Here is a 23,670-nt window from a genome sequence, read left to right on the forward strand (position 1 = left end):
TACTCGCTCTATCTCTCTCTCTAGATATATATATCGACATATAAAGACAGACGGAGAGAGGAGAGAAGTGCCGCAGATGGCAAAGGTTTCCTCGAGTCGTTCTCTCTCTCTTTGTATCTCTATCTCTCTCTCCCCCCTTTCTCATCGACATGCGCTGGACTCGCACTCTAGAAGCTACGTCGCTGTCACATCATCGCTCTTACACCCTCTTTTTCTACTCTCGACCTGTGTTTATATGTGCAATTTCTCCCGTCCAGATACAGTAAATTTCACAAAGCCCATCGTCAGCGGCATCTCTCTCTCTTACGTCAATTCTCGAAAAACAACTCTACCCTTTCCCCCATCATCATCATCATCATCATCTCCATCTCTCTCTCCTCCCACAACGTTTTCGACAGCGGCAATCCCCCACGAGGAAGATGGAGACTAATCGCGCCGCCCAGGTCTGGCCGGCGGAGTTTGAAAGCGCACGTTAGAGAGAGAAATCTAGAGAGAGAAACAACTGCCACATGGCGCGTAGCGGATCCACACCACGCACTTCTGCTCCCCCGCCCCAAACAAAGTCAGATTTCTATCTAGGCAGTTGATACCGTCACGCCTCTCCTCTTATTCCCAACCCCTCCCACGGCGCAGTATAAAACAAGAATCCCCTGCAGAGAACAGTCCTCCAGGGGCAGATGACTAAAGTGCACCCCAGCGGCAGCGCCGCCGCTCCCTCCGGCGACGCCCCGGCGGCGCTGACCGTGTGGAGGAAATCTCTTCTCCTCAATTTCAAGGGCTTTGTGGCCTTTGACAGCAACGGAGACGTCGTCTTCCGCGTTGACGATTACGGCGCCAGAGGCGGCTCCTCCATCCTCCTCATGAACGCCGCCGGCGAGCCACTCCTCACCGCCCGCCGCAAGGTACCCATCCCCTTAACTATAATTCAAGTGTTTTAACCCCCCGGCATGACCCTATGATGATGAAGCAGATGCTGAGCTGGGGCGAGAGGTGGACGGTGTACGAGGGGGAGGGAAGGGGGGAGGCAAAGCTGACGGTGAGGAGGAAGGGAGGCGGCGGCGGCGGGTTGTTGTTCTGGGGGCAGGGGAAGGTGTTGGCCACGGCCAACGGCGCCGCCGGGGGCCTGGCTGTGGAGGGCTCCTACGCTCGGCGGAGCTGCGAGGTTTTCGACGACAGGCGGCGGCGGGTGGCGGAGATCTGCCGGAAGGAGTCCACCGGCGGGGTCCTCCTCGGCGCAGACGTGTTCAGCCTCATTGTACAGCCCGGGCTCGATGCAGCCATCGCCATGGCCCTGGTTCTCCTCCTCGACCAGATGTTCGGCTCCTCATCATGATCATCATCATCATCATCTAGAAACTTGTAACCAAGTGATGGAGAGATAGATAGGCCGACGATGATGATGGTGATCAATAGAAAGATGGGCTTCTCTCAGAATTTTGCGCACAATCGGAGCTTGGCCTCTCCCTTTCTACCTCTCCAAATCCCGGACAGAGAGAGAACCGGCCCTGCGGCTGCAACCAAGGAAAAAAAGTCAACGGCCGCAGCCCTATAAAGAAAGAGTTTAGTTCTTCATGCTACGATTGTGAGCGGGTAGGGGGGGGGGGGTACCCTTCACAGAGACTAAGGCGGACGAGCGATTTATTCCTCCAGGCTCCGACGCGGCTGCAGGAAGCGCGGATTAAATAAAGTCAACGGAGAGACCATAAGAAATCAGAGATCCAAAGAATCCGTACCAGGGGGAGTTGACCGAGGAGCAAGGGCATTGACTTTCCTCCGTTGACCGAACAGGAAGAGCCGCTTCAGGCCCTTGACTGGCTTCCTATGGAAAACCAGCGCCGGCGGCCTCTCGTCGCTCCCCCAGCCCAGGCTATCCGGATCCTCAGAGACGGGCTTTACCGGATCCGGAGGCTTATCGGGGTGCGATCCGACCGGTACCACCGCGCTGCACTTCTTAGACGAAACGGGTCCTGTCGGGTCGGGTCCGGGGCGGATTAGGCTCGGGTCCACGGCAGGAGGGCAGGAACTCCTCCTCGGATCCTTGGCGGTAGAACGCATCTCAGCCGTCCGTTGGTCGAGAGTCTGCTGCATCATGCGGATCTGAACTTCCTTCTCGGCCCTCTTTCTGCACGCGGCCTCGGAGCGAAGCATCTCGTCGCGCTTCTCTTTGTAGTGTCGGTAGAACGCTCCACCGTTGACCGAGGGAGGGTTGACTTCTATCATCTTCAACAGGGCTCCGGTCACTAGTGGGCCCCACGATTCTCTCTCTAGCTCGTCTTTGGACGGGCTGAGATCGACAGCGGAGGTCGCATCGCCGTTGGTGTTGGGCGATCTGGACCGTCCGATTTGGATCCGCCGCAGGTGCGGTCCTAATTTCTTCTGCGACCCAGATATTTTTAGCGCTTGGGATTCTCCGATGGGGTTGTCGACTGTTGGCCCACTGGAGTTGGATGTAATTTCTTTTCCGGAGACCAAATCTTGGTATCTCAGCAAGAATTTCCTGGGAAAAAATTAACAAATTCGTAAAAAAAAGTCAAAGAAAGTTTTTTTTTACATCGAAAATGCTGATGAGAAAAGAAGTACCGAATTTCTGGAGATTTGAAATATTGACAGAACGCGGATAGATCCGAAATTATTTTATCGGATGGTGTGATCCCAAGGGCTTGAGTTAAATTGCTATAAATTGCTTGTCTTAAGGCGATGAGCCTCCGTTCTATGGCCAGCAACAAATCATTCCTGGATATAATTTCATTTTCATTTATTTTTTGCAGTGAGATGTAAATCATGAGAAATAAAATACGGGAAGAAAATAGCGTACTTGGTGGCATCCGCTGCTGCTGACTCAATTTTGACCTGAAAAGTCTCATTAGCGCTCCTCTATGAATAAAATAGCCGTAAGTCATAAGAGGAACAATCAATGACAAAACTTACTTTAGATTTAAATCCCATCTCCAAGCTCCCACCGTCTATCGATAAAAAAAATGAAGTGAAAAAGACAATTATTTTTAATTTTTAAATTTTACAGAAGATATTCAATTCGACAAACCTCCAACAACACCTGATGAGCTGTTGTCCAAGTCCTGTGAGAGAGTGGGGCGAATATGAGGAATAACCAAAGAAAATAAGTAAAATAAAGCTGAAATAACCTCTCTGTATAAAGCAAGATGACAGCGCCTGCTCTCTTCCAGCTGCACGATCTCATTCAGAACAGAGTCATAGTTTTTTAGCAATTCATATGAGTTTACCAGGCACAAGAAGCTGAGAAGAAGCCAAGGTAAAAAAGAAAATCAGAAAATAACGAAAATGTATGAGACTAATATTAAAAAAAAGGGAAAAAGTATATTTGGGATATTTACCATGAAATAGTAGACTTTGTGAACCAAGGAGTTCTCTCAATTTTCTCTAGAGGCTGTAGCTTGAAGTTGTTCGTCAGACTATTAGAGAGGGCATCCTTTGCCTCTGGCAAGTACGATGCCAATGTAATTAGACAGCCAGACAATATTTTTTCCCGTTTTCCTCTACTGCAGACTGCAGCATCAAACCTGTAGAAAAAGAGAAACTTAAACAAACAAACCAAGAAAATTCATAAAATAAAGCTCGGAAATTAAAAACCCTCATGAAATCATTCAATAATCCATTTAAATTCCTAATATAAGCAAAACGTTTCAACATAAAATTGGAACCATCTAAAGCAAGAAGAAATATCTGAAAATATTTTGGAAGAATTATTGACGATATTCACCTTTCACGGTTCCCCACGATACGAAATTCCACAAAATCCAATTCCGAGAGAGGTAATTTTCCTCCCCGCATCATATTTGGGGCCATTCAATCCAAGAGTTGAAATCTCCGCCAGGAAGTAGTCAGCAGGGAACAAAACGACTCCACCGGCCACCTTTCACGGCTTGAGGGAAGCTCGAGACCAGCAAAAACGCGAGAAACAAACCAAAAATGCTGGAAGATGACAGAATCAATCGAATGTTAACGTCACAGAAGTTGGAAGAGAAAGAAAAAGAGAAAGAGATAGCAGAAGACAGTAAAGCTCATCTTTCGAACAACCGCATTTCTATTTCTCATAACGAAACAAAACAAACCTAATAGACGGATCTTCAACCGCGACACCTGACAGGATTACTGCGCCACAAACAAGCCGAGGAGACTCGTCAGACGCCTCGAAAAGACGCAAAAAACAAATAATCATCAATGCGTTGCGAACAGATCGAGGTTAAGCAACTTAACTATCGACATGAAATAGAATCGATACGGAAAACGATTGATTATCACCAGATCCGAAGAATTACAACGCGGATGTCTATCCCGTTCGCTCCGCGAAACGAGCAACTCGCGCCAGAGACTGAACTGCAAGACTGCAACCAACCGCGTTCTACTTCTCATAACGAAACACAAACAACCTAATAGCCCGATCTTCGGCCACGCCACCTGGCCGGATTACTGCGCCACAAACAAGCCGACGAGACTGTTCAGACGCCTCGAATGGACGCAAAAAACAAATAATCATCAATGCATTGCCAACAAACCGAGGCTAAGCAATCTAACAATCATCATGAAACAAAATGGATAAGGAGAACGATGGATTATCTCCCGATCCGACGAATCGCAGTACCGCAGATCTCTACCTCGATCGCTTCGTGAAACGAACAAATAACACCTCAGATTGATCTTCAACCGACAGCATGTCTACTTCTCAAAAACAACCTAATAGCTAGATCTTTGGCCACGCCACCTGGACGGATTACTGCGCCACAAACAAGCCGACGATACTGTTCAGACGCCTCGAAAAGACGCAAAAAACAAATAATGATCAATGCATTGCCAACGAGGCATAGCGATCAAACAATCATTATGAAATAAAAACGATTTTGAGAACGGTTGATTATCACCAGATCCGATGAATTGCACCACCGCAGATCTCTTTCTCGATCGCCCCGTGAAACAAACAAGTCGCACCAGAGACCGGGAAACGTTTCGAATATCGAACGGGGAATAAATGACAACAAAAGTAGGTAGTTGGTGGCATTTATAGCTCCCATCCAGCGGCGACTAACCCGCATCTCGGCCCTTAGATCGAAATCCAACGGCTGTCATCCTTTCGAGCTTCATTCCGTGGGGCCAGCCCTGTCAGTCTCCTTCCCGCTCACCGCTAACAGAAAGCTAGTGGAGAGGTGGGGGCCCGCATCGTACGGAGATGCCCACGTCATCCGCTACATGGCAGCCACGTGGCTGAATAACGGTCAATTTGACCACACGTGGACAAGGCCGTGGCGGTTGCCGGTGTAGATCTCGTGGCGGTCCTCGTCGTAAAAAAGAGACGTTATGTCCTCGAGCGTCTCTGCCGCCACGTGGCGTTGACCGCAGGCGGTGCTGACTTTTGCCAGACATTTTCCGGTGAATATACTGCTAATGTTAATCGACCCCACTGAAAAAAAAATTAAGGTAAGAAAAACCTTGATTAAATCCCAAAAAAATATTTTCTGATTTTTTAAAATTAAGTAAACCCTTCATTTTTCCGGAAATGAACCCAGGAAAATTAGAAAAATAAGATGGCATTTTTTTACTGACTTTTGTAAAACCAGACCGAACCGATACCGTCGGTTTGGGATTCACGGGTTTCAACAGAAAATATAAAAAATATGAAAACAAGATTTACATGGGAGAGGAACGATGTGTAAAATAAACTGAAAGCTAAAAGATTATAGTCAACTATAATCTTTTATAATTAAAAAAGAAAAGTCTTTAACTCTTAGACCAGCGCACGTAGTCATCGTCATCCTAGGATGACGATGAGGATGGCAAACTCGTCATCGGGCTCTTGTCTGTGGTACCATGATGATGATGACGATGATGATGATGACGATGACGATGATGATGATGATGATGACGATGATGATGCCTCTGGTAAGCTTTTTCAGATGACAAGAGATTTTTTTTTTGAAGAAATTCAGATGACAAGAGATGAAATCGATGTTCATCCATAGTAAAGTAGCAGAAGATGATGATGAGGACGATGACGATGACGATTAAGTAGCGAGAACAGGGGACAAGATAGAAAAAAAAAGAAAAGAATCATGAGATCTAAGATGGATTTTAACAAAACAAAACTTGAAGACAGGAGGGATGGTTGGATTTCTTACCGTTTCCAGTGGCGGATTTACAATAAGAGATGATGAGATCTTGATCGGAGGTGATGTAGATGTTGTTGGTGTTGCAATCGGGGTGCCAGAGAAGATGATCTTCGAAGGTGGTGACGAGCTCGCCGCGGAAGTTCCAGACGGCGACGGCGCGATTGCGAAACGTCAGGAAGAGCTGGTTTTCATAAAGGAAGATGAATGCAGACGGAGTCGTGAACTCTGAGCGGTTGACCAAGGTCAACTCCGAGTTCCGAACCTGAAAAAATTACATTATTAGAAACAGTTATTTATAAATCCTATGTGGCGTTTAATAGCTCTCTTTTTTTTGTGGGTATGTTAAATCCTATGAGAAAAATCATCTTTTGGAGAGAGCTTATTAAGACAGACGAACTTTGCCCATGAAACATTAAGAGAGAATTGGGTCAAGAGAAAAGGTGAAATCATGCGATCATTTTGTAGAGAGAGAGATAGAAAGAATCTTCTTTCACTAAAAAACTTGGTCATGATCCCTCGGATGACAGCTGGGTCAAGAGAAGCTGATTTTTTTGGTGAGCACAAATCCTTGAAGAAAAATGATCATTTGTAGAGAGAATGAATGAATGAACGAATTATATTCGACAAAAGCACTTAGCCTATGAAACCTTGGATGAGAACTGAGTCAAGAGAATCTAAATTTTTTTATGAGGTAAAATCCTCGGAGAAAAATGATCATGTCGTAGAGAGAGAGAGAGAATGAACGAATTATCTTCTTCAAAAGAACTCGGACCATGAACCTTTGGATGAGAGCTGGTTCAAGAAAAGCTGAAATTTTTCATCAGCTTAAATCCACGGAGAAAAATGAACATTTGTAGAGAAAGCGAGAAATAAAGAAGGAATTATCTTTGACAAAAGAACTTCGCCCACTAAACCTTAGATGAGAGCTGGGTCAAGAGAACCTGAATTTTTTCGGTGAGCTCAAACCCGAGGAAAATGATCATTTTGTAGCGAGAGAGAGAGAGAGAGAATTCTTTTCGACGAAAGAACTTAGCCCATGAACCCTTGTATGAGAACTAGATCAAGTGAAGTGATAGCTTTCCTTTTTATCAGTTCAAATCCTCGGAAAAAATAATTATTTAAGAGAGACAACCTGTAAAATATTGTTTGTAAAGAACTGTGCCATTAACTCTTGCATGAGAACTCGGAGGATGACAAAGAGATAGAAGATTTTTGGGCTCAAAGCCTTGGAGAAAAAATGATGATTTTTAGAGAGACAAAATAAGAAATATATCTGAGGAAAAAACTTTGCCCATGAAAACTTGCATGAGAGCTGGCTCAACATTAGGAAAAATACAGAGATAGCTAGATCAATAAAGAGAGAGAGAGAGAGAAACAGTTGTTTTTATCAAGCCCACATCGTAATCTGCGGATAGAATTAATTTATGGGCCGAAACGGAATATTTGTGAACAGAATAAATTACTACTCAGGGAAGGGCCGAGGAGAGAGAAAGACAGAGACATAGAGAGAGAAAAATAGAACGTAAAGAAAACTAGAAAAAAAAAGAGAAATGATAGGCAAAATAAAGAGTATTAGACAGGGTTCAGAAGCCATACGTCAAGAATCTGCAAATTCTCATTCTCCTGCTTGACCAGAAGCTTCTCGTTGAACTGCTCTATAAAGTCAACTTGTTGATTCCGATGAAGAAGATGATTAAAGCTTCTTAGAACAGTTCCATCTTCGATGGACAAAATCTTGAGAGGAACGTGGCCACTCGATCTTTTAAATATCAGCAGCATCACTCCAGGGCTGTTTAAAAAATAAATACCGAATTAAGTCAGATTGCATTTGAGCAGGTCAACGCAATGAACTTGCCTGATCTTAATCTCGTGGATATTACTGTCAGATATAGAGTACAAAAGCTTGTAATTCTTCAGGTCGAACACCTTGTAAACGCTGCAAGATGATAAAATGGAAGAGCAATTACATCAAACAGACAAAATTTCATACAATTGTGGATGATGAACAAAATTTTACGAATGAACTCACCTGTCCTGAGCAGAAAAAGTGAGGACTTTTCCGTTTACATCGTCAAATTCCACAAAACCAGGCCATTTAAGCGATTCCGACTCGAACAAAGAGAAACCCGCGTCGGGCTTTCCCCTTCTGATGTACCTGCAATTAGAGAATTAAAATTTTTAGTGTTTGCCTGAGAATTAAAAATTTTAGAGTTTTCATCTTAATCTGGCCGTTAATGATGACTAAAATATCATTTATAATCATCTTAGTGGGGAAAAAAGCCAAAATAAAAATATTTCAAAAGTATTCATCAGTGCTCACTCGATCTTGGTTGTTCTACACCTCAGAGAGCTGAAATTATCAGCAGCGTAAACAGAGACAGTGATCAGAGAATCGTTGTTCTTGTTGTAAAACAAGCTTCGGATGACCTCATCCGGAGCCACATTTAAAAAGCATATCCTCCTGTTCGTCTCTGCATTCAAACATACAAACCATATATTCTTACAAACCATCATAAATCAGATTAATGAGCAAAAATAAGAAATTCAACCTCTGCAGAAGGCCGCACACACACCAGATTGCGTCAGAGCGAAGAGAATCCCTCGAGCAGACACGATTTCGATCACTTTCGATCGTTTTCTCAAGAACGGTAGTTGAAGAGAAGAATGCCCCTTCGGATCATAAGTATCATACTCCACCTTATAAAAGAAAAAAAAAATGAGGGAAATAATCTTCTTAAAGAAGTGACACGCTCTCAGATCCATAGAGATGAACATTTTGGAGAGAAAAAACCATGAAAAATCACATCAAATCACAATCTAATATAGGGATAATCACTTCACGAACCTGGAGATTAATGTTTCTAAACTTCTCTTCCGCGTTACCAGTCCGATTCCTCTTGCAACAGATTTCTCTCTTCTGAAGCTTCTTCGCAGTGTTCATCGATTCATTCACTCTAGGCCTTTTCTGGGCAAGTATACGACGAGTTCCGCACGGCACTGGGCCGACGGATGCGTTCTTCCTGTCCATTAGAACGCCTTCTCTTCAAGAATCAACCTGTTCTTAGATCGATTAACTTCCCAAACTCCCATCAAATGCAGAATTTCATCGATGGAGCAGAAACGGGCAAAAGCTTAAGCTCTGATGGATGGATTCAAAATCTGGGAAGAACCCATTTTCTGAGAAGCTTCAGACAGCATCTACAGCAGATTGCATGGCAATTCCACTTCGTTTGGCATAGAAAATCAAAATCAGTTCGTCGCCTGAAAGGAAAGAACAGGGACGGAAGAACACTTCGGATGGTGAAAGATCGAAAAAACGAAATTTGAAATGATGGGCATCTCGAAAAGTCGCCGGATTTCAATTTTAAGAGGCTTGCGTTTGAAATTTTCTGACACCCAAGGCGCGCGGCAGACTGAAGGTGACTGTACAAACCATACATGGTTGAATTTGCCTGTTGGGCTATACATCTGGCCCATTACTAGTCTATCCATAATCCATAATATATATTATACTATATGACCTCTTTGTATAAAGTTCAAAATTCCCAGCTAGGGTTCAGTAGTCTGGTCAGATCTGGATATATCTCTAGATATGAACCTTGCTTAACAAGAAATTTGGGTAGGTTGAACTAAGGTTTAGTTAGATATGGGGTTAGTTTATGGATTGTATGGATATTGTTAATCAGTTAGTGTTTGTCGTCTCTCGAGGTCTGATTTCACACTAACCTGTATCTGGTATAGATGGGATTGGTTAGATGTCGGTATCGGATATTGGTCCAGATATTGGGTGTGTAGTGATATCAGATATAGAGTGGAAGGTATTAGATAACTGTGTGTACAGTGGCAGATGCTAGTACCAGATACCAGTGATGGATATCAGGTATCAAATATTTGATAACTGGAAAATGGAAATTTGTTAACTAATCAAGGGCTGAGGAGTGTGTTTCTTTCCAAAAGTACCCTTCCTCAAGGGCTTAATGCTAATGGCAATGAACTTTTGCGATTGTGATTAAAAGTCATTTTTTATTTGTTCGTGGTGGTGATTATAGGCGAACAATACACATTATGAGGTAATCCCAAAAATTTGGGAAGAAAATTGTATACTTCATGGATGTAACTCAATAAACTTCATGGATTTATTTGTACTGTCTCAAAAAAAATTCAAATTTAATCCAAATCACCATGGCTGAATGCAAATAAGTAATATCTAAGTTTACCCTTATAAAATGATTTGAATACTGGTCTGTAAGTGTTAAATAGTATGCGTTGATACCTTTATTGTTCCCATTTTTTATATTTGCTTCAATACGTCATCATTTCCTAAGTACAGTAGAGTCAAGTAAAATAATTGAAATCCTAAATAATTATTCTTAAATTCATAATATGTATATCTAAGATGTGTATTGCAAAATTACTAGTAATCAAGTATCAATCTCCATCATCTATGTCTCGCTTAACTTAGTGCATATTTATTATTCAAGAAGTAATCACAACATTTTGCTAAGACCATGCAAAGAATAATGCAACTATGTCTCCATTTCTTAGTGGCATCAATTCTCATGCTTTACTTGATATATTCACATAATGTATATTTTTCAATAACTCAGGTTTCTCAAAGTCATTAACTATTTGTACATTAGCTAATGCATAATGTCATAAAGTCATCATCTTGGTTTTAAATTATAAATACATAAATTGATAGTAATAATATTCATCTGATCGCTCCCTCCATTAACTGATGACTCAAAAAGTGGGGTTCTAGTAAAATAAGTCCATAATATTCCCTAATGGAATTCCATAACCTTGCAAATCCTATGGTCTGAACTCGGTGACCTTTGTGGATGGAAAGGCAACTCTATCAGGGAAGTTTTGAGGAAGTTGAATTCTTATCAGAGTTGAATTCACCTTCATGGTAAGAGTCAAATTCTAATCAGGAACAAATTCTATTCAGAGTTTAATTCTTATTGGAATTCAACCCTCATCGAAATTGAATTCAGCACTAATCAAATTGGAATTTTAATTAGAGGTGAACTCCAATTCGGATTGAATTGTGTTCGGAGTCAAATTCTGATTCAAAGTAAACTCTGATGAAAACACAGCTCTGTTTAGAGTTAAATATGATCAGAATTTATCTCTCATCAGAATTCCCCTCTGAAAATAATTTGGCCCTGATCAGAGTTCACCTCTTACCAGAATTCTTCTCTCACCGATATTTGACCCTGATGAGGGTCAATTTTTGAAAATGGAGGAATTCTGATCAAAATTTGACTCTAATAACAGTGTAGTTCTGGTCAGAGTTAAACTCTGATTCAGAATGCAACTCCGACTAGGGTGGAGTTTTGAATTGAATTATGTTAATAGTCGAATTCTGTTCAGGGTCAAATTATGATCGTAATTTTGCTCTGATCAGAGCTGAATTTATGTAAGAGTTCAGCTCTATAAACAGTGAAATTCTGATCAGAATTCAACTCTAAACAGAGTTTGTAGGATATAAAAACTTGTTAAACTGTTAGTGAATTGGCCTCCAATGGAACTACCTCTGTGGTTTGTGCATTTCAAATGGCCTCAGATCCCAGTCATTGTCTTGGGGGACATTTATCGCCATCATAGACATCATCACTAGATATAATTTGAATATTTGTAAAATAGTCAGTATGCCATAAAACGATCAAGAACTGGATATTGCTTAAGGTGGATGCTAGTTTAGCCCTCTCAACATCAGATGTCGGCATCTGCAATGATATCAGCATCAGATATCGAGACCCAATATCAGCGTCAAGATGGGAAAACACTAGAAACATCATTGTAAATCATGAATTTTTTACTTCAACATTTATTTTTTACTTTCACATTAGTTTTTTATCGTAAATTTGACTCCGATGGTGGGATTTTCTAACACCATCAAGGACAGCAAAATTTGGCCAGGACTGAATTGGACGGGAAAACACATGACTGAAATTGGGAGAGTGGTTCTCGAGGCTTCAGATCCATTGTAGAGAGCATGAAAATTTCAAGGACTAGATGGAAAAAAAGAAAAAGAGGGAGAGAGATGGAGTGAGCTCTTACAATTTTTTACATACGATCCAAAAAGACTGATAAAGAAAACAATTTATTGGGCACAGTAAAGTGTGCCAAAACTCAAATATTTACACGAAACCATACAGCTTGACACTTCTTTAAATAAAACACGGTAGAAGAATCAAGCGAGCTTGATTCAAGTTAGATTAGAGAGGATGAAAAGCGCGAACTCGCTCCGTGGATTCTTAAAAATAAATCAAAAAATGGATCAACCCACTTTGAAGGGGGTCAGGAAAAAAAAGCACAGATTTTTCTGAGCTGCATTAAGTTCTACTGACTTCACTGAAAATGCCACTATAATCAAATTAATCACCTGCAATGGACCTGAAGTTCCCCGATGAATAGGAGGGATTCACCAAGCGAAGCTGTTAGTCTTTGAGATGGTGTTATTGCAGTTTCTCAGCTGACCTACATAAAACCAGACGAACCAAAGATCAGGTCAAACATGTCACTCGGAGTCAACAGCGTTGTTCCTCCAATCAGCAACTCCACATCTGGCCGACCACTCTCTGAAATTGCTTCCTGCATCTCCCGAATCTTGAGCAAAAGAGAAAAATATACAACCCATCAGAACACTTCTTCAAAGAATAAAGGACTGTATGCAGAAATTTTTCGGAATTTAGGGGAACACATCAATGATTAGAAACAATGTCTACCAAACGTTGACATATGTTTTCACCCAGGTTTATTTTATCTCAGCCTCACTTTGATCGTGCCCCGATGGATTTACGGTTTAGGGATTAGAGTTTAATATGAAGTGTTCCGATATCCCCAGACCAACATCAAAAGGAAAAAACAAGATGCAAGATTTAAAAGTGAAGACAAGAAGAAATAACAATTCTTGATACTCAAACAAAGAGATTACAAGGGGTTTTATAGGGAGCCCTAATGGGCTAATAATAGAAAGGGCCCTTAATGGGCTAATAATAGAAAGGGGCTAATAATAGAAAGAAGACAAGAAAGGAAAGGAGACAATAATGTCAACACTACCCCTCAAGCTGGAGCGTGGATGTTTTCCACACCCAGCTTGGAACAGAGCTCCTCAAACCGAGGGGCATGAAGCCCTTTGGTGAAGATGTCTGCAAGCTGTTCAGCTGACGGAACATATGGCGTGCAGAAATTTCCCGACTCAAGCTTCTCTTTAATGAAATGTCGATCGATCTCAATGTGTTTTGTACGATCATGCTGGATGGGATCATGAGCAATGCTGATAGCCGATTTGTTGTCACAGAACAGCTGAACAGGGGAAGAAACTGGACACCTTAGTTCACGAAGCAGTTGGGTAATCCAAAGTGCTTCACAAAGACCATGAACTCCGCTTCAGCACTTGATCGAGACCACTTTCTGTTTCTTACTCCTCCAAGTAATAAGATTGCCTCCCAAGAAGGTGCAGTACCCAGAGGCCGACGATCAACCACAGATCCTGCATAATCGGCATCAGTGTAGACTTCTGAAGCGACGACACTGGTGGGCGAAACATTAATCCACGACCAATGGTGCCCTTCAAGAAAGCGGAGGCGATGGGCAGCATGAAGATGACTCATTCGAGGTTCTGCATAAACTGACTTAGAACACCCACTGCATATGCAATGTCGGACGGGTGTGGGTGAGATAGAGCAGTTTGCCCACAAGTTCGATATTGTCCGGGCTCAGGATCTTCATTCTCATCCGCACCAAGTCGATGACTCACATCAATCGATGTCGAAGTAGGCTGGGAGTGTTCCTTTCCCAGCTCGCAAAGAAGATCCACTGTATATTTCCGCTGACACAGGAAAATCCCACTCGAAGAATAAGCCACCTCAATACCAAGAAAATATCGTAATGGGCCAAGATGACGTATGGCAAACTCCGACGACAGATACATAGCCAGCTGAGTAATGGACTCCGTATCATCACCCGTGATGATAATGTCATCCACGCATATCGAAGAATAGCCACTCCCGGACGTGGAATGACGGTAGAAAAGCGTGTGATCTCCATTACACCGACGGTATCCCCGGTTCTTCATGGCCATGGTGAAATGGCCAAACCAAGCACGCAGGAGATTGCTTCAAACCGGCGACAAACAACTGAACTCAGAGTAGACGGTACTAAGGAGGCATATCCAGGAGGTAAGGCCATATAGATCTCCTCAGTCAAATCACCATGAAGAAAAGCATTCTTGACATCATATTGCTGCAATATCCAGCCCCGATCGGCGGCAAGAGCCAAGAGAATCCGGACAGTGTTCATCTTGGCCACAGGGGCAAATGTTTCCTGATAATCAATGCCATACTGTTGGGTGAACCCTTGCGCCACAACACGCGCCTTGTGCCTTTCAATAGAGCCGCTGAATTGTGCTTTACAGCATAAACCCAACGACTGCCAACCAAGTGCTTGCCCGCGGTAGTGGAACCAGATCCCATGTGTCATTTAGGGCAAGTGGCATGGCTCCTCCTCCATTGCCCGGCGCCAATGAGGAAGAGAGAGGGCTACGCCCACCGCTTTGGAAGGAGATAGTGTCAAGGAGGTGAGAAGAGCGTGGTAGGATGGGGAAAGACGATGAGATGAGATGGATGCGGCTAATGGATACAATGGAGAAGGATGAGGGCAAGACACAAGTGCTAATGAAGGATTTTCAAGAGGAGTGGATGAGGAGGATGAGGGAACTTCATGGGTAGGAGGAACACAAGGCTTGCAACGAGCAAGAGTGATACCATAGCATTTTTCTGGCGAACAGCGCGGTAGTAAGGGCACAACATAGTGGGATAGAGGATCCGATGGGGACTCTGCAGGAGGGTTCGATGAAGCAGAGGATGGATCTTTAGTAAGGACAGGTGGATTTGGGATTGGTGCAGGCAGAGGATCAGAGGACAAGGTGTTCATGGGAATATCAGATGGAGGCTCTTCGAGAGGAACAGGCAAGGAAGGACTTGGGACTGGTGACGAGGAGATGAGTTAGGAAGAATAAGAAATTCAAGGGGATCTGATTGAGGTGGTAAAGAAGGAGAAGGTGGAGAAGAAGAGGGGGTATCACGAGGAATTACAAGGTAGCATCCTTGGTGACAATAAATCGACAAGAGGGTGGATGATAACATCGATAACCCTTTTGAGTAGAAGAATAGCCGAAGACACATTGGATGGCCCGAGGATCAAGCTTGTCACGACCAAGATGGTGGTTAGGAGCAAACAAGCGCACCCAAAGACACGAGGGTAAGATTGGTTCGGAGAGAAATGTTGGGGAAGGAATGCTGGAGACAATCAATGGGAGTAGAGTAGTTAAGTACGCGACGACGGAAGACGGTTAGAAGATGAATGGCAGTTAGGACAGCTTCAGCCCAAAAATACTTTGGCACATGCATGTGAAATAAGAGGCTCGAGCCATTTCAAAAATGTGACGAAAATTTTTCTGCAACTCCATTTTGCTGGGGGTGTAAGGACATGTGGTTTCATGGATGATGCCTTTATCTTGGAAGAAAGTACTTAACGTGGAATTGACATAATCTCGGGCATTGTCGGAGCGGAGCCACAATAGAAGTGCAGAATTGAGTTTGAATGAGAGAGTAGAACTGAGGAATAACAAGGAGATCTCTGATTTATTTTTCAAGAGATAGGCCCACGTGAAACGAGTAGCATCATCAATGAATATACATAACCACCGAGCACCGGACGTGCTATGAACAGGAGGGTCCCCACACGGTGTGAACGAGAGCAAAAGGAGTCAAGTGGGAAGAAGAAATAGGATCGTAGTAATGATGATGTTTAGCAATTGACAAGCATCACAAACAAAGCGGTCCACCGAGTGGCCTTGGAAAAGTTTTGAAATAAACGATAAAGAGTAGCAAAGGATGGATGGCCGAGGCGTCGATGGAGAAGCCACAAACGCTCATGAGACCGAAGGTGATCTGCAGCGGCAGCAACAGCGAGAGACAAGGGAGATCGAACAAGATAGAGACCCTCATGCTCCTCAGCAATGGAAATAGTCCTCCCCGACATCTTATCACGATAAAAACAGGTATTAGGAGTGAATGTAAGATCTTGGCTCAGATCACGAACAAGGCGGGATAAAGAAAGAAGATGATGAGCAAGCCGTGGAACATGAAGGACTTTAGTGAGGTTCATCGAAGGAGAGAGAGACACACGACCAATCCCAGCCACAGTGAGAAGATCACCGGAAGCTGTTTTAACTTTGGAGGAGCCGGAAACGAGTTCATAGGTCACAAAAGCTCTAGGATTGGGTGTCATGTGGGCAGTGGCACCAGAGTCAAGAAGCCAATTGGATGATGATGACGACGGAGATGGTGAAGGAGAAGGAGAAGGAATGGTGGACATACCGAGAGCACGAGCCCACGACTGGAGGGTCAAGCAATCGCCGAAGACGTTCCACTTCTTCAGGTGTAAAGCCGGGAAGAGAAGCACTCGCCGAAGACGCTCCACTTGGAAGAAGACCATAGGACAGACGCACTTGAAAGCGAGATTCTTCAATTCTCGCGCTGCGAAGCGCATCCTTGAAGGAAAGCTCTTTCTTCCGGTGTATAAGCTGAGCCCATACCGCTTCATATTCCGGGTTAAGTCCTATAAGGAACTGAAAAACCCGAAGTTGAAGAGTGTACTTGCGATCCACCGAGTGAGGGTCCGGAGGCATGTAGTGATCAATCTCATTCCACAGAGAAATGAGTTCTGTGCTGTACTCCATGATCGTCCTGTCTCCTTGATTGGCGGCCCGATGCACTAGCTCATACAGTGTGGCAATATTATTTTTCTTGGAGTGGCTGTCAAGGGCCGCTTCCCACACGTCCCGGGCAGACTCAAGAGACAGAAATTCACCCTTGATACTCGGTGAAATACTATCCAAAAGCCATCGATGGACCAACCCTTCAACGTCTAGCCAGTCATAGTACTTGGAGTCTGTCTTGGAAGGCCCTTCTTCAAGTAAATGACGCATCAGTCGTCCCTTGAGAGTAATCTGGACATATTGCTGCCACTAAAGAAGGTTAAAGCCGGTGAACATCCCATCTGGAGGCATCCGAGGCAGAGAAAACGGTCCAGGTGAAGCCGACCAATTCTCCGACTCAAGAGGTGCCTGACGTTTGACCCACACTGGGTGGCGTCGATGCTGGCGTCACACCGAAACCGATACAGGCTCCGTCATCTTGATCACAGAATGAAGTGTCGCACGAGGAGCACAGCTGAAGAGTCGAGGAGGGCGCGCGCAGCCGAGGAGCGCAGCCCGTAGAGGAGCGCCGCGCACCGCAGCGAGAGCGGCGACCGAGAGGTGTGAGGCTGCGAGAAGCACAGCCGAGGAGGAGCGGAAATGTGGCGGAAAGAAGCTGCGCCGCCAGGAGCAGGTAGCCAACCGGAAGGAGAAGGAGCTCAAGATCGTGGCGAATGTAGAAACGCCAGAGATCGGAGCCAGGAACCCGGATTAGGTTAGGTTACGGCTCTGATACCATGAAGACAAGAAGAAAGAACAATTCTTGATACTCAAACAAAGAGATTACAAGGGGTTTTATAGGGAGCCCTAATGGGCTAATAATAGAAAGGGCCCTTAATGGGCTAATAATAGAAAGGGGCTAATAATAGAAAGAAGACAAGAAAGGAAAGGAGACAATAATGTCAACAAAAAGAAGTTCGTTAAAAAAGAGTTTTGAAATAAACCTCATGCCCACAGACCCCACCCACTACAAACACAATTATGGTACTCTGATCCCCCAGATTTGGCTTTGCCTGCAGAAGGGTCAACTACAATCATAAGACATAATATCTTGAAGAACTGAAGAGTTAAAACAAAAATATTTGTCAGAAGAAACACCTGGCCAAGACCAAATCTACCGAGCCCACTTTTAAGAATCCGCCCAACAGCGGAAGAATGGAACCCTAACCCAGGCACATCATACTTCGCCAGAACCATCAACATAATCTTGTAGAGCAATCCCTTGCCAACATAAGTTTCACTGTCGAATCGACCCTCAATGTCTCTGACAGCTGAATTCCTTGATCTCAAACCAGATATCTTGTGTAAAAGCTTAAATAGCTGGTCAACCCTGTCTCTAAGCTCTAACTTAAGCTGCACTTCCCCGTATTCCTGCTCATTGTTCTGGTCTGAATCTTGATCTTCTCCCCAGCTAGCCCAATTATCATCGAGATCCTCAGGATTAAAGGATTCCGCCGTCTCCTCTAGAATCCCGTCTTTCTTTTTTCTATAATTGGATTCGAGTTCTTCCTCCATGCCATGGAGAAAACTGAGATTTTTTACGGTTGGAAGTTCTAAAATCGCTTCCATCACAGATTCCTTCAGGGAATGCTCTTCTTCCCATGAGAAAGGACTAGAAGACCCTGAAGTTGGGAAATTTACACCAGCCAAAATATACCCAACCACAGAAAGTAGTAGAGAATCATGAAATGATATTAGATTCTGCCCGTTGGACCTTGACGAAACACTTCTGTCGATGATATCTCGGATCTGATTGGACAAGCTTTGACTGCTATCTCTGCAACTCATTTTCAGCACTTTTTCTGAGCTGGATAACGCATTCCAGTGAGAGTAAAAGGGTTCACTTAAGGCAATGAAAGAAGCCACGGCCAGTTGAATTATGTCTCTGTTTTTAACAAAAGATCCTTGGTTTGAAGCAAGCAACTTTGCCAAAGAAAGCAACTCAGACCCAGAGGGAAACGCTAGGCGGTTCTTGAGGTTGGCCGGGACTTTATTCTCTCGGATGACTCCCAAAAGCCACTTCTTAACCAGCATTGCCCCCTCTTTCATCCCTCTGTCTAACAACACTTCCAAATAATTTACTCCTTTGTAGTTATCAACAGAAACAAGTGATCCAGTTAGAAACCCAGTTTTACGATCACCGGACTCATTTTCTGAACCTTCAACATCACCGGAGTCCCAGCCAGAGGCAAAGGCCGCAAAGTTATTCAACAACATCTCTTCTTTCTCTAAAACCTTGTCCAGAGGGAGTTTCACATCAAGGCGTGGACGTTGTACCAGAGTAGAGGGAGATTTCTTTGAAAGGGAAGAGGACTTGACTATTCTGCCACTACGGGATACAGAGGATATTACCCAGTCAAAAGCCGAGTCCCCATGACAGCATGGGGTAAGAAGGTCGAGGGAGCGGTCGACTATTAGTAAACCAGCTGACTTCTTACGCCTACCCACATCATAAAGGCTGGACATATCCGTTAGAATCTTGCCAATATTCTTAGATGAATCGCCCAGAGAAAATATTTCTAGCTTAAGATCCATCTGCCATTTAGACGACACACAAAATCTTCATCGCAATGCAAATTCATGGAAAAGCATAAGAATAAGGAAAAAGAGGACAGGGAATATCTATCACCTTGAGGGCAAAATAATACAGAAAATGGGCTGTAAGTGTTGCCCCAGGAGGGATCTCGTCATCAGAACCCCGGCTGCCGGACATCATGGGTAAGCCAGGGCTGATAGAGTCAACATGATGATCTGAGAGAGATGCCTCAGCTATGGCACTCTCAGAAGGTAATACAAAAAATCTTGGTGAAAGGGGACAGAAAACCATGGGAAAATGACATACGGATATTCTTAACCTAGATCTGTCTGAGTTTGAAGGTCCAGTGGGGATAGATCCTGTATTTGGCAAAAAGTCTTCAGAGAACTCTGTTGACCATGGTTGACTTAAGAGATTCTCACCACTCTCTGTTAATGCTCCGACATCTTTGCCATTACCTTTCTTGAGAAGATCTTCGTAGTCCATGAAAAGTAAGGATTCATACTCACGGAACGCATCCGGGCCCAGAGGAGAAGAAGCACAGGCTGAGTGGGATACCTATCACCAATTTAATTGTGTAAAAAAAAGAATGAATTACGTAGAAAAACACGCTAGAAATAATAATAAAATTTATGTTTGATGGCACTCTAGTCAATTCTTTGAAAAAAAAATTGACCACAGTTACCAAGAATGACTTTATTATTAGTCATACTCATTAAGGCACACGGGATGAATAACATCACTAACAAAATAAAGGAAAAAAAATTCACATTGAAATACCATCAGTTACACGAGTTGGATGCCAGATCTATTTGATTTGTTAAAAGGTATACGAACGAACTGTCATGTCTAGTGTATAAATCAAACTATAAATTAAGTAAAATTTTATGAAATAGGTAAAACGTTGCATTGTGAAACGATAGCATTTTAAGCCTCCTTGTTCGTCTCAGCCACAGGTACCATGAGTTACGTACGTTTCAACATGATGAAATCGTGCATGTGTATCGAAGACAAAAATGGCAAACCTTGCAGTTTGAAAAAATATAAGCACAGTAAATTACGCGGTGAACTCACTACAGTTGTATATGAATTAGTCCAATGGCAAGACATTTCAAGCAACTTTTCTATCAGTGAAAAAGTAAAGATTAAAATAATGCGTACTAAAAAAATCAATTCTTCTAATACACCGTACAATGGACGGGGAATAGAAACGCAATATCTAAAAAAAGAGCTGAAAGATCAAACAAATAAAGCGAAAAATATACATAACTCTATCCAAAACACCTAAAAACTTAAAAGTTTCTATGAATCTAATGTTTCATACCAGTTTTATCTAACAGAAAAAGCGCAATTCCGATGATTATTAAAAAATGCATTTGAATTGATATGCGTGATAGGCACAAATAACACTCAGCGCTAAGGAGATTAGACCCAAAAGAGAAGTTCTTGAACGTTATATCCAAAGAGTCAAACAAAAAGAGAAGGTAAATGTCGTAGTCACGATTACTCTCCAAAGCCAGGTACCTCTGATATCGAAGTAAATATTCTGCAATCCACAATTGTTTGGTGCGTACTCAAGCAGCGTAAAATGTACCTATGTGCATCGTTAAGAAGACGTGTCGTAATTATTACTATCTTTGTAGCCGGCACACTAGACTGTGAATTCCAGTTAGCAACCTGGAAAAGTAAAATAAAAAGCAACATCAAATTATTTCCTTCTCACCATATCATCAAATATTACGCCATCCTTTCACTCAGTACGAAAGAAGGTAACCGTGAATTATTTCAGTCTATAAAGGCCATTAATTTTTCCAGTCTAAGATCAAGAGAAGATGTGGAAGGAATTATGTCAAGAGTAGGTTTGGGATCCTTGATGATGATGATGATGATGATTATGATGATGATGATGATGAGAGGATGGCAATGGCTCGCGATTCGCCTGCGCTAGGATGACAATGTCAAAGTCCTTAACATCACCCACCATGGAAACAATGAGAATGAGGATGAGGATTTTGACATCATCATCGTACGGGGTAGAGGCGGAAGGGGAATTTACAACAAGGAATGTCGCTAACGTTCTTTGATTTAGTAATCGTCCATCCAACCCTAGACAGAAGTTTACTAAAAAATCGTTTTAGGTGCCAGCTGTTCCAAATTTAGTGCGATAATGAATGCATTCTAGCACCTGGAAATCATACACTACCTCTGTAGATCCTCTCCTTTTAAGTGAAAAAAGAAGCACAAGGCCAATGTTGACAAAGAAAAGCCAAATTTCATCGATTGACAACAAGATTACTGCCCTTCAGCTGATAAGTTCTGGTATGTTTATAAAACCTTTACCATTTTCCTGCCGATAATCAAATCGCCTAAGCAGAATTGAACAATGATCCAGAAATTTTTATTCGTGAATTTCCATAATTAATTAGGAAACTGATCTAAATACAAACCTACAGACAATCTCTCCAGCCCTCTAAAATCAGCTATCACCCAAGCATCAGAGCATTTCCTCAATTAACTATTATACAACAGGCCACTAATTAAATATCAAGTACTATGTCCAAGAGGGAATTAATACCAAAATATCAAAGAGAATTCAGTTTAAAACATAAAAAATTTAGTGGGAAAGATGAAACGAGAATCTTCCCCAGGAAGTTCAACAGCTATGCCTCATTTGGAGTCGAAAAAATGAAAATGCTCACAACGTCCAGAGAAGACATGTTTTCGAGGCTGCAAACTGCTCGAGCCCCAATATCCAATATAAGAGGGAAAGCTCCAACCAATTGAAAGGCCTCCAAACATCCAGCATCGAGATAGACGACTCCGTCTGCAAGATCCTCCGCCACCTGGAAAGATTGTTTTTAAAGCTCAAATCGAAGATCAGCACAATATTTTTTTCAGATCAATCGAATACCCATCCACCAGGAAAAGAGTCACATTTTCCAGAATTAGTTCAATCGCGTGATGAAATTTGCACAGACTAGAGGAAAGAAATCAAATAACATGAATTCTAAAAAACCCATCTACCGAAACTCACGGAGAAGGTGAAATTAGCTGTTGAGAAGAAAAAATAACGAGAGCCCGAGAAATTCCCACCTGCCGAATGGCATCCAAACAAGATCTGATCACATCTGCGGAACCCATGTTTGCTTGAGATCGAAGAAAGGTAAAAATCCACCAGCATTAACGTAAACACCACGATCAATGGGAATTCGCCCTTTTTAGATCAAACCCAGGATGGGAATCCGGCAGAACTGACGAGCTGAGTAGTGTAACCGACGAAGGCATTGTTAAAAACCGGGCCTTTCTCTGGTGTGGTAGTTGATTTAATTACACAGAACATATTCAAAGTGGGCTATTAACCAGGTCTTTTCATGGAGATTTGGCCCATCACCTTTCAAAAAACTTCACAATTCACAACTGTTTTTTCATGCCAGATAAATTTTCACCATCTTCTAAACAAAGAAACATTAAATGGCGTTAAACAAATAATCCATGATGTAGAATCTCAGCCTTGTCTTTACGGTAGCACTCACCGAGGAATGCATGTGTATGCATGGCGACACTTGCTATATAGAACATATGGATATTATGCAGCCGTCAAGCCGATACACACTTTCATGATTTAATCGAGTTCATTCAAATAGATATTTGTTCATTATTTTTCTCGTATGATGTTTATAATGAAGCCCCTCAACACATGCAATGACTTGGTTGATTATGATATGATAGTAATACAATGATCACTAGTTCTCGAGAGTGTATTATAAATATTCCTATTAGTTGGATACTCAAGTTGGACATTGGGTTATCTAGATATAATAAAACCATATGGTCGTAATTATATGATAAGTGTGTCTGATCCTAGGGCCTTTAGAGTGGAGACACTAAGGACATATGGTGGGTGCTCTTTAGAGAAAGGGTTCACTAAAAGGATCTGTACGAGTCCCTTGATGATATTATACCAAGCCTCAATGAGACTGAATCATGTCATGGTTGTGTAAGTGCCCTGTTGATCTAAGACAGAAATGACTTATTGTGAATGGATGATTGTGTTTTGACTTAGATGTGTGAGTCCCTAATCATGGGATCCAAACATGTTTTAGCTCCGACGTCACAAGAAATACACATAGATGATTGAGTATACAAAATGGGATTGTCCGCTCTCTGTGTAAGATGAGATTTACTCGAAGAAGAAGATGCATTTAATCCCTGGCGACCATAGT

At 42.7% G+C, this 23,670-nt stretch overlaps 4 protein-coding genes across 15 annotated transcripts; 1 reads left to right on the forward strand and 3 right to left on the reverse strand.

Annotated features, from left to right (window-relative positions):
• The first annotated feature begins 677 nt into the window (after nt 1–677).
• LOC144714386 (protein LURP-one-related 8-like) lies at nt 678–1,473 on the forward strand. The gene is made up of 2 exons (XM_078589121.1): nt 678–902; nt 971–1,473. The coding sequence occupies exons 1-2, from the start codon at nt 678–680 to the stop codon at nt 1,331–1,333; spliced, it is 588 nt and encodes a 195-aa protein (XP_078445247.1). The 3' UTR covers nt 1,334–1,473.
• Nucleotides 931–4,989, reverse strand: LOC144714383 (uncharacterized). Of its 8 annotated transcripts, none has more exons than XM_078589115.1 (14): nt 4,899–4,989; nt 4,635–4,741; nt 4,282–4,449; nt 4,092–4,131; nt 3,740–3,951; nt 3,354–3,539; nt 3,144–3,255; nt 3,044–3,077; nt 2,929–2,963; nt 2,816–2,850; nt 2,581–2,733; nt 1,734–2,497; nt 1,609–1,662; nt 931–1,511 (listed from the first exon to the last, which is right to left on the reverse strand). In XM_078589115.1, exons 5-14 carry the CDS (start codon nt 3,823–3,825, stop codon nt 1,429–1,431), a joined length of 1,542 nt encoding a protein of 513 aa, XP_078445241.1. In that variant the 5' UTR covers nt 3,826–3,951; nt 4,092–4,131; nt 4,282–4,449; nt 4,635–4,741; nt 4,899–4,989; the 3' UTR covers nt 931–1,428. The 8 variants fall into 8 exon arrangements, with proteins under 8 accessions (XP_078445241.1, XP_078445239.1, XP_078445237.1 ...); XM_078589113.1 differs by having other exon boundaries at nt 4,635–4,753; XM_078589111.1 differs by having other exon boundaries at nt 4,635–4,778; nt 4,899–4,987.
• LOC144714385 (uncharacterized) lies at nt 4,963–9,463 on the reverse strand. Of its 2 annotated transcripts, none has more exons than XM_078589120.1 (8): nt 8,986–9,463; nt 8,714–8,837; nt 8,461–8,611; nt 8,170–8,295; nt 7,996–8,076; nt 7,737–7,929; nt 6,150–6,402; nt 4,963–5,434 (listed from the first exon to the last, which is right to left on the reverse strand). In XM_078589120.1, exons 1-8 carry the CDS (start codon nt 9,166–9,168, stop codon nt 5,250–5,252), a joined length of 1,296 nt encoding a protein of 431 aa, XP_078445246.1. In that variant the 5' UTR covers nt 9,169–9,463; the 3' UTR covers nt 4,963–5,249. The 2 variants fall into 2 exon arrangements, with proteins under 2 accessions (XP_078445246.1, XP_078445245.1); XM_078589119.1 differs by having other exon boundaries at nt 8,690–8,837.
• Nucleotides 9,464–11,651: 2,188 nt separating this feature from the next.
• LOC144714311 (vesicle docking protein) lies at nt 11,652–22,750 on the reverse strand. 4 transcript variants are annotated; one of them, XR_013584316.1, is made up of 8 exons: nt 22,541–22,749; nt 22,147–22,290; nt 20,972–21,124; nt 19,541–20,005; nt 18,010–19,446; nt 17,856–17,924; nt 12,532–12,755; nt 11,652–11,872 (listed from the first exon to the last, which is right to left on the reverse strand). XR_013584316.1 is itself a non-coding variant. In XM_078589033.1 (8 exons), the coding sequence occupies exons 1-8, from the start codon at nt 22,586–22,588 to the stop codon at nt 12,627–12,629; spliced, it is 2,346 nt and encodes a 781-aa protein (XP_078445159.1). In that variant the 5' UTR covers nt 22,589–22,750; the 3' UTR covers nt 12,229–12,626. The 4 variants fall into 4 exon arrangements, 3 of the variants coding, with proteins under 3 accessions (XP_078445159.1, XP_078445158.1, XP_078445160.1); XM_078589033.1 differs by lacking the exon at nt 11,652–11,872 and having other exon boundaries at nt 12,229–12,755; nt 19,541–19,806; nt 19,906–20,005; nt 22,541–22,750; XM_078589032.1 differs by lacking the exon at nt 11,652–11,872 and having other exon boundaries at nt 12,229–12,755.
• Between the last annotated feature and the right edge of the window lie 920 nt (nt 22,751–23,670).

Source organism: Wolffia australiana, chromosome 17 (assembly GCF_029677425.1).
Source record: "Wolffia australiana isolate 7733 chromosome 17, ASM2967742v1".
Lineage (NCBI taxonomy): Eukaryota > Viridiplantae > Streptophyta > Magnoliopsida > Alismatales > Araceae > Wolffia > Wolffia australiana.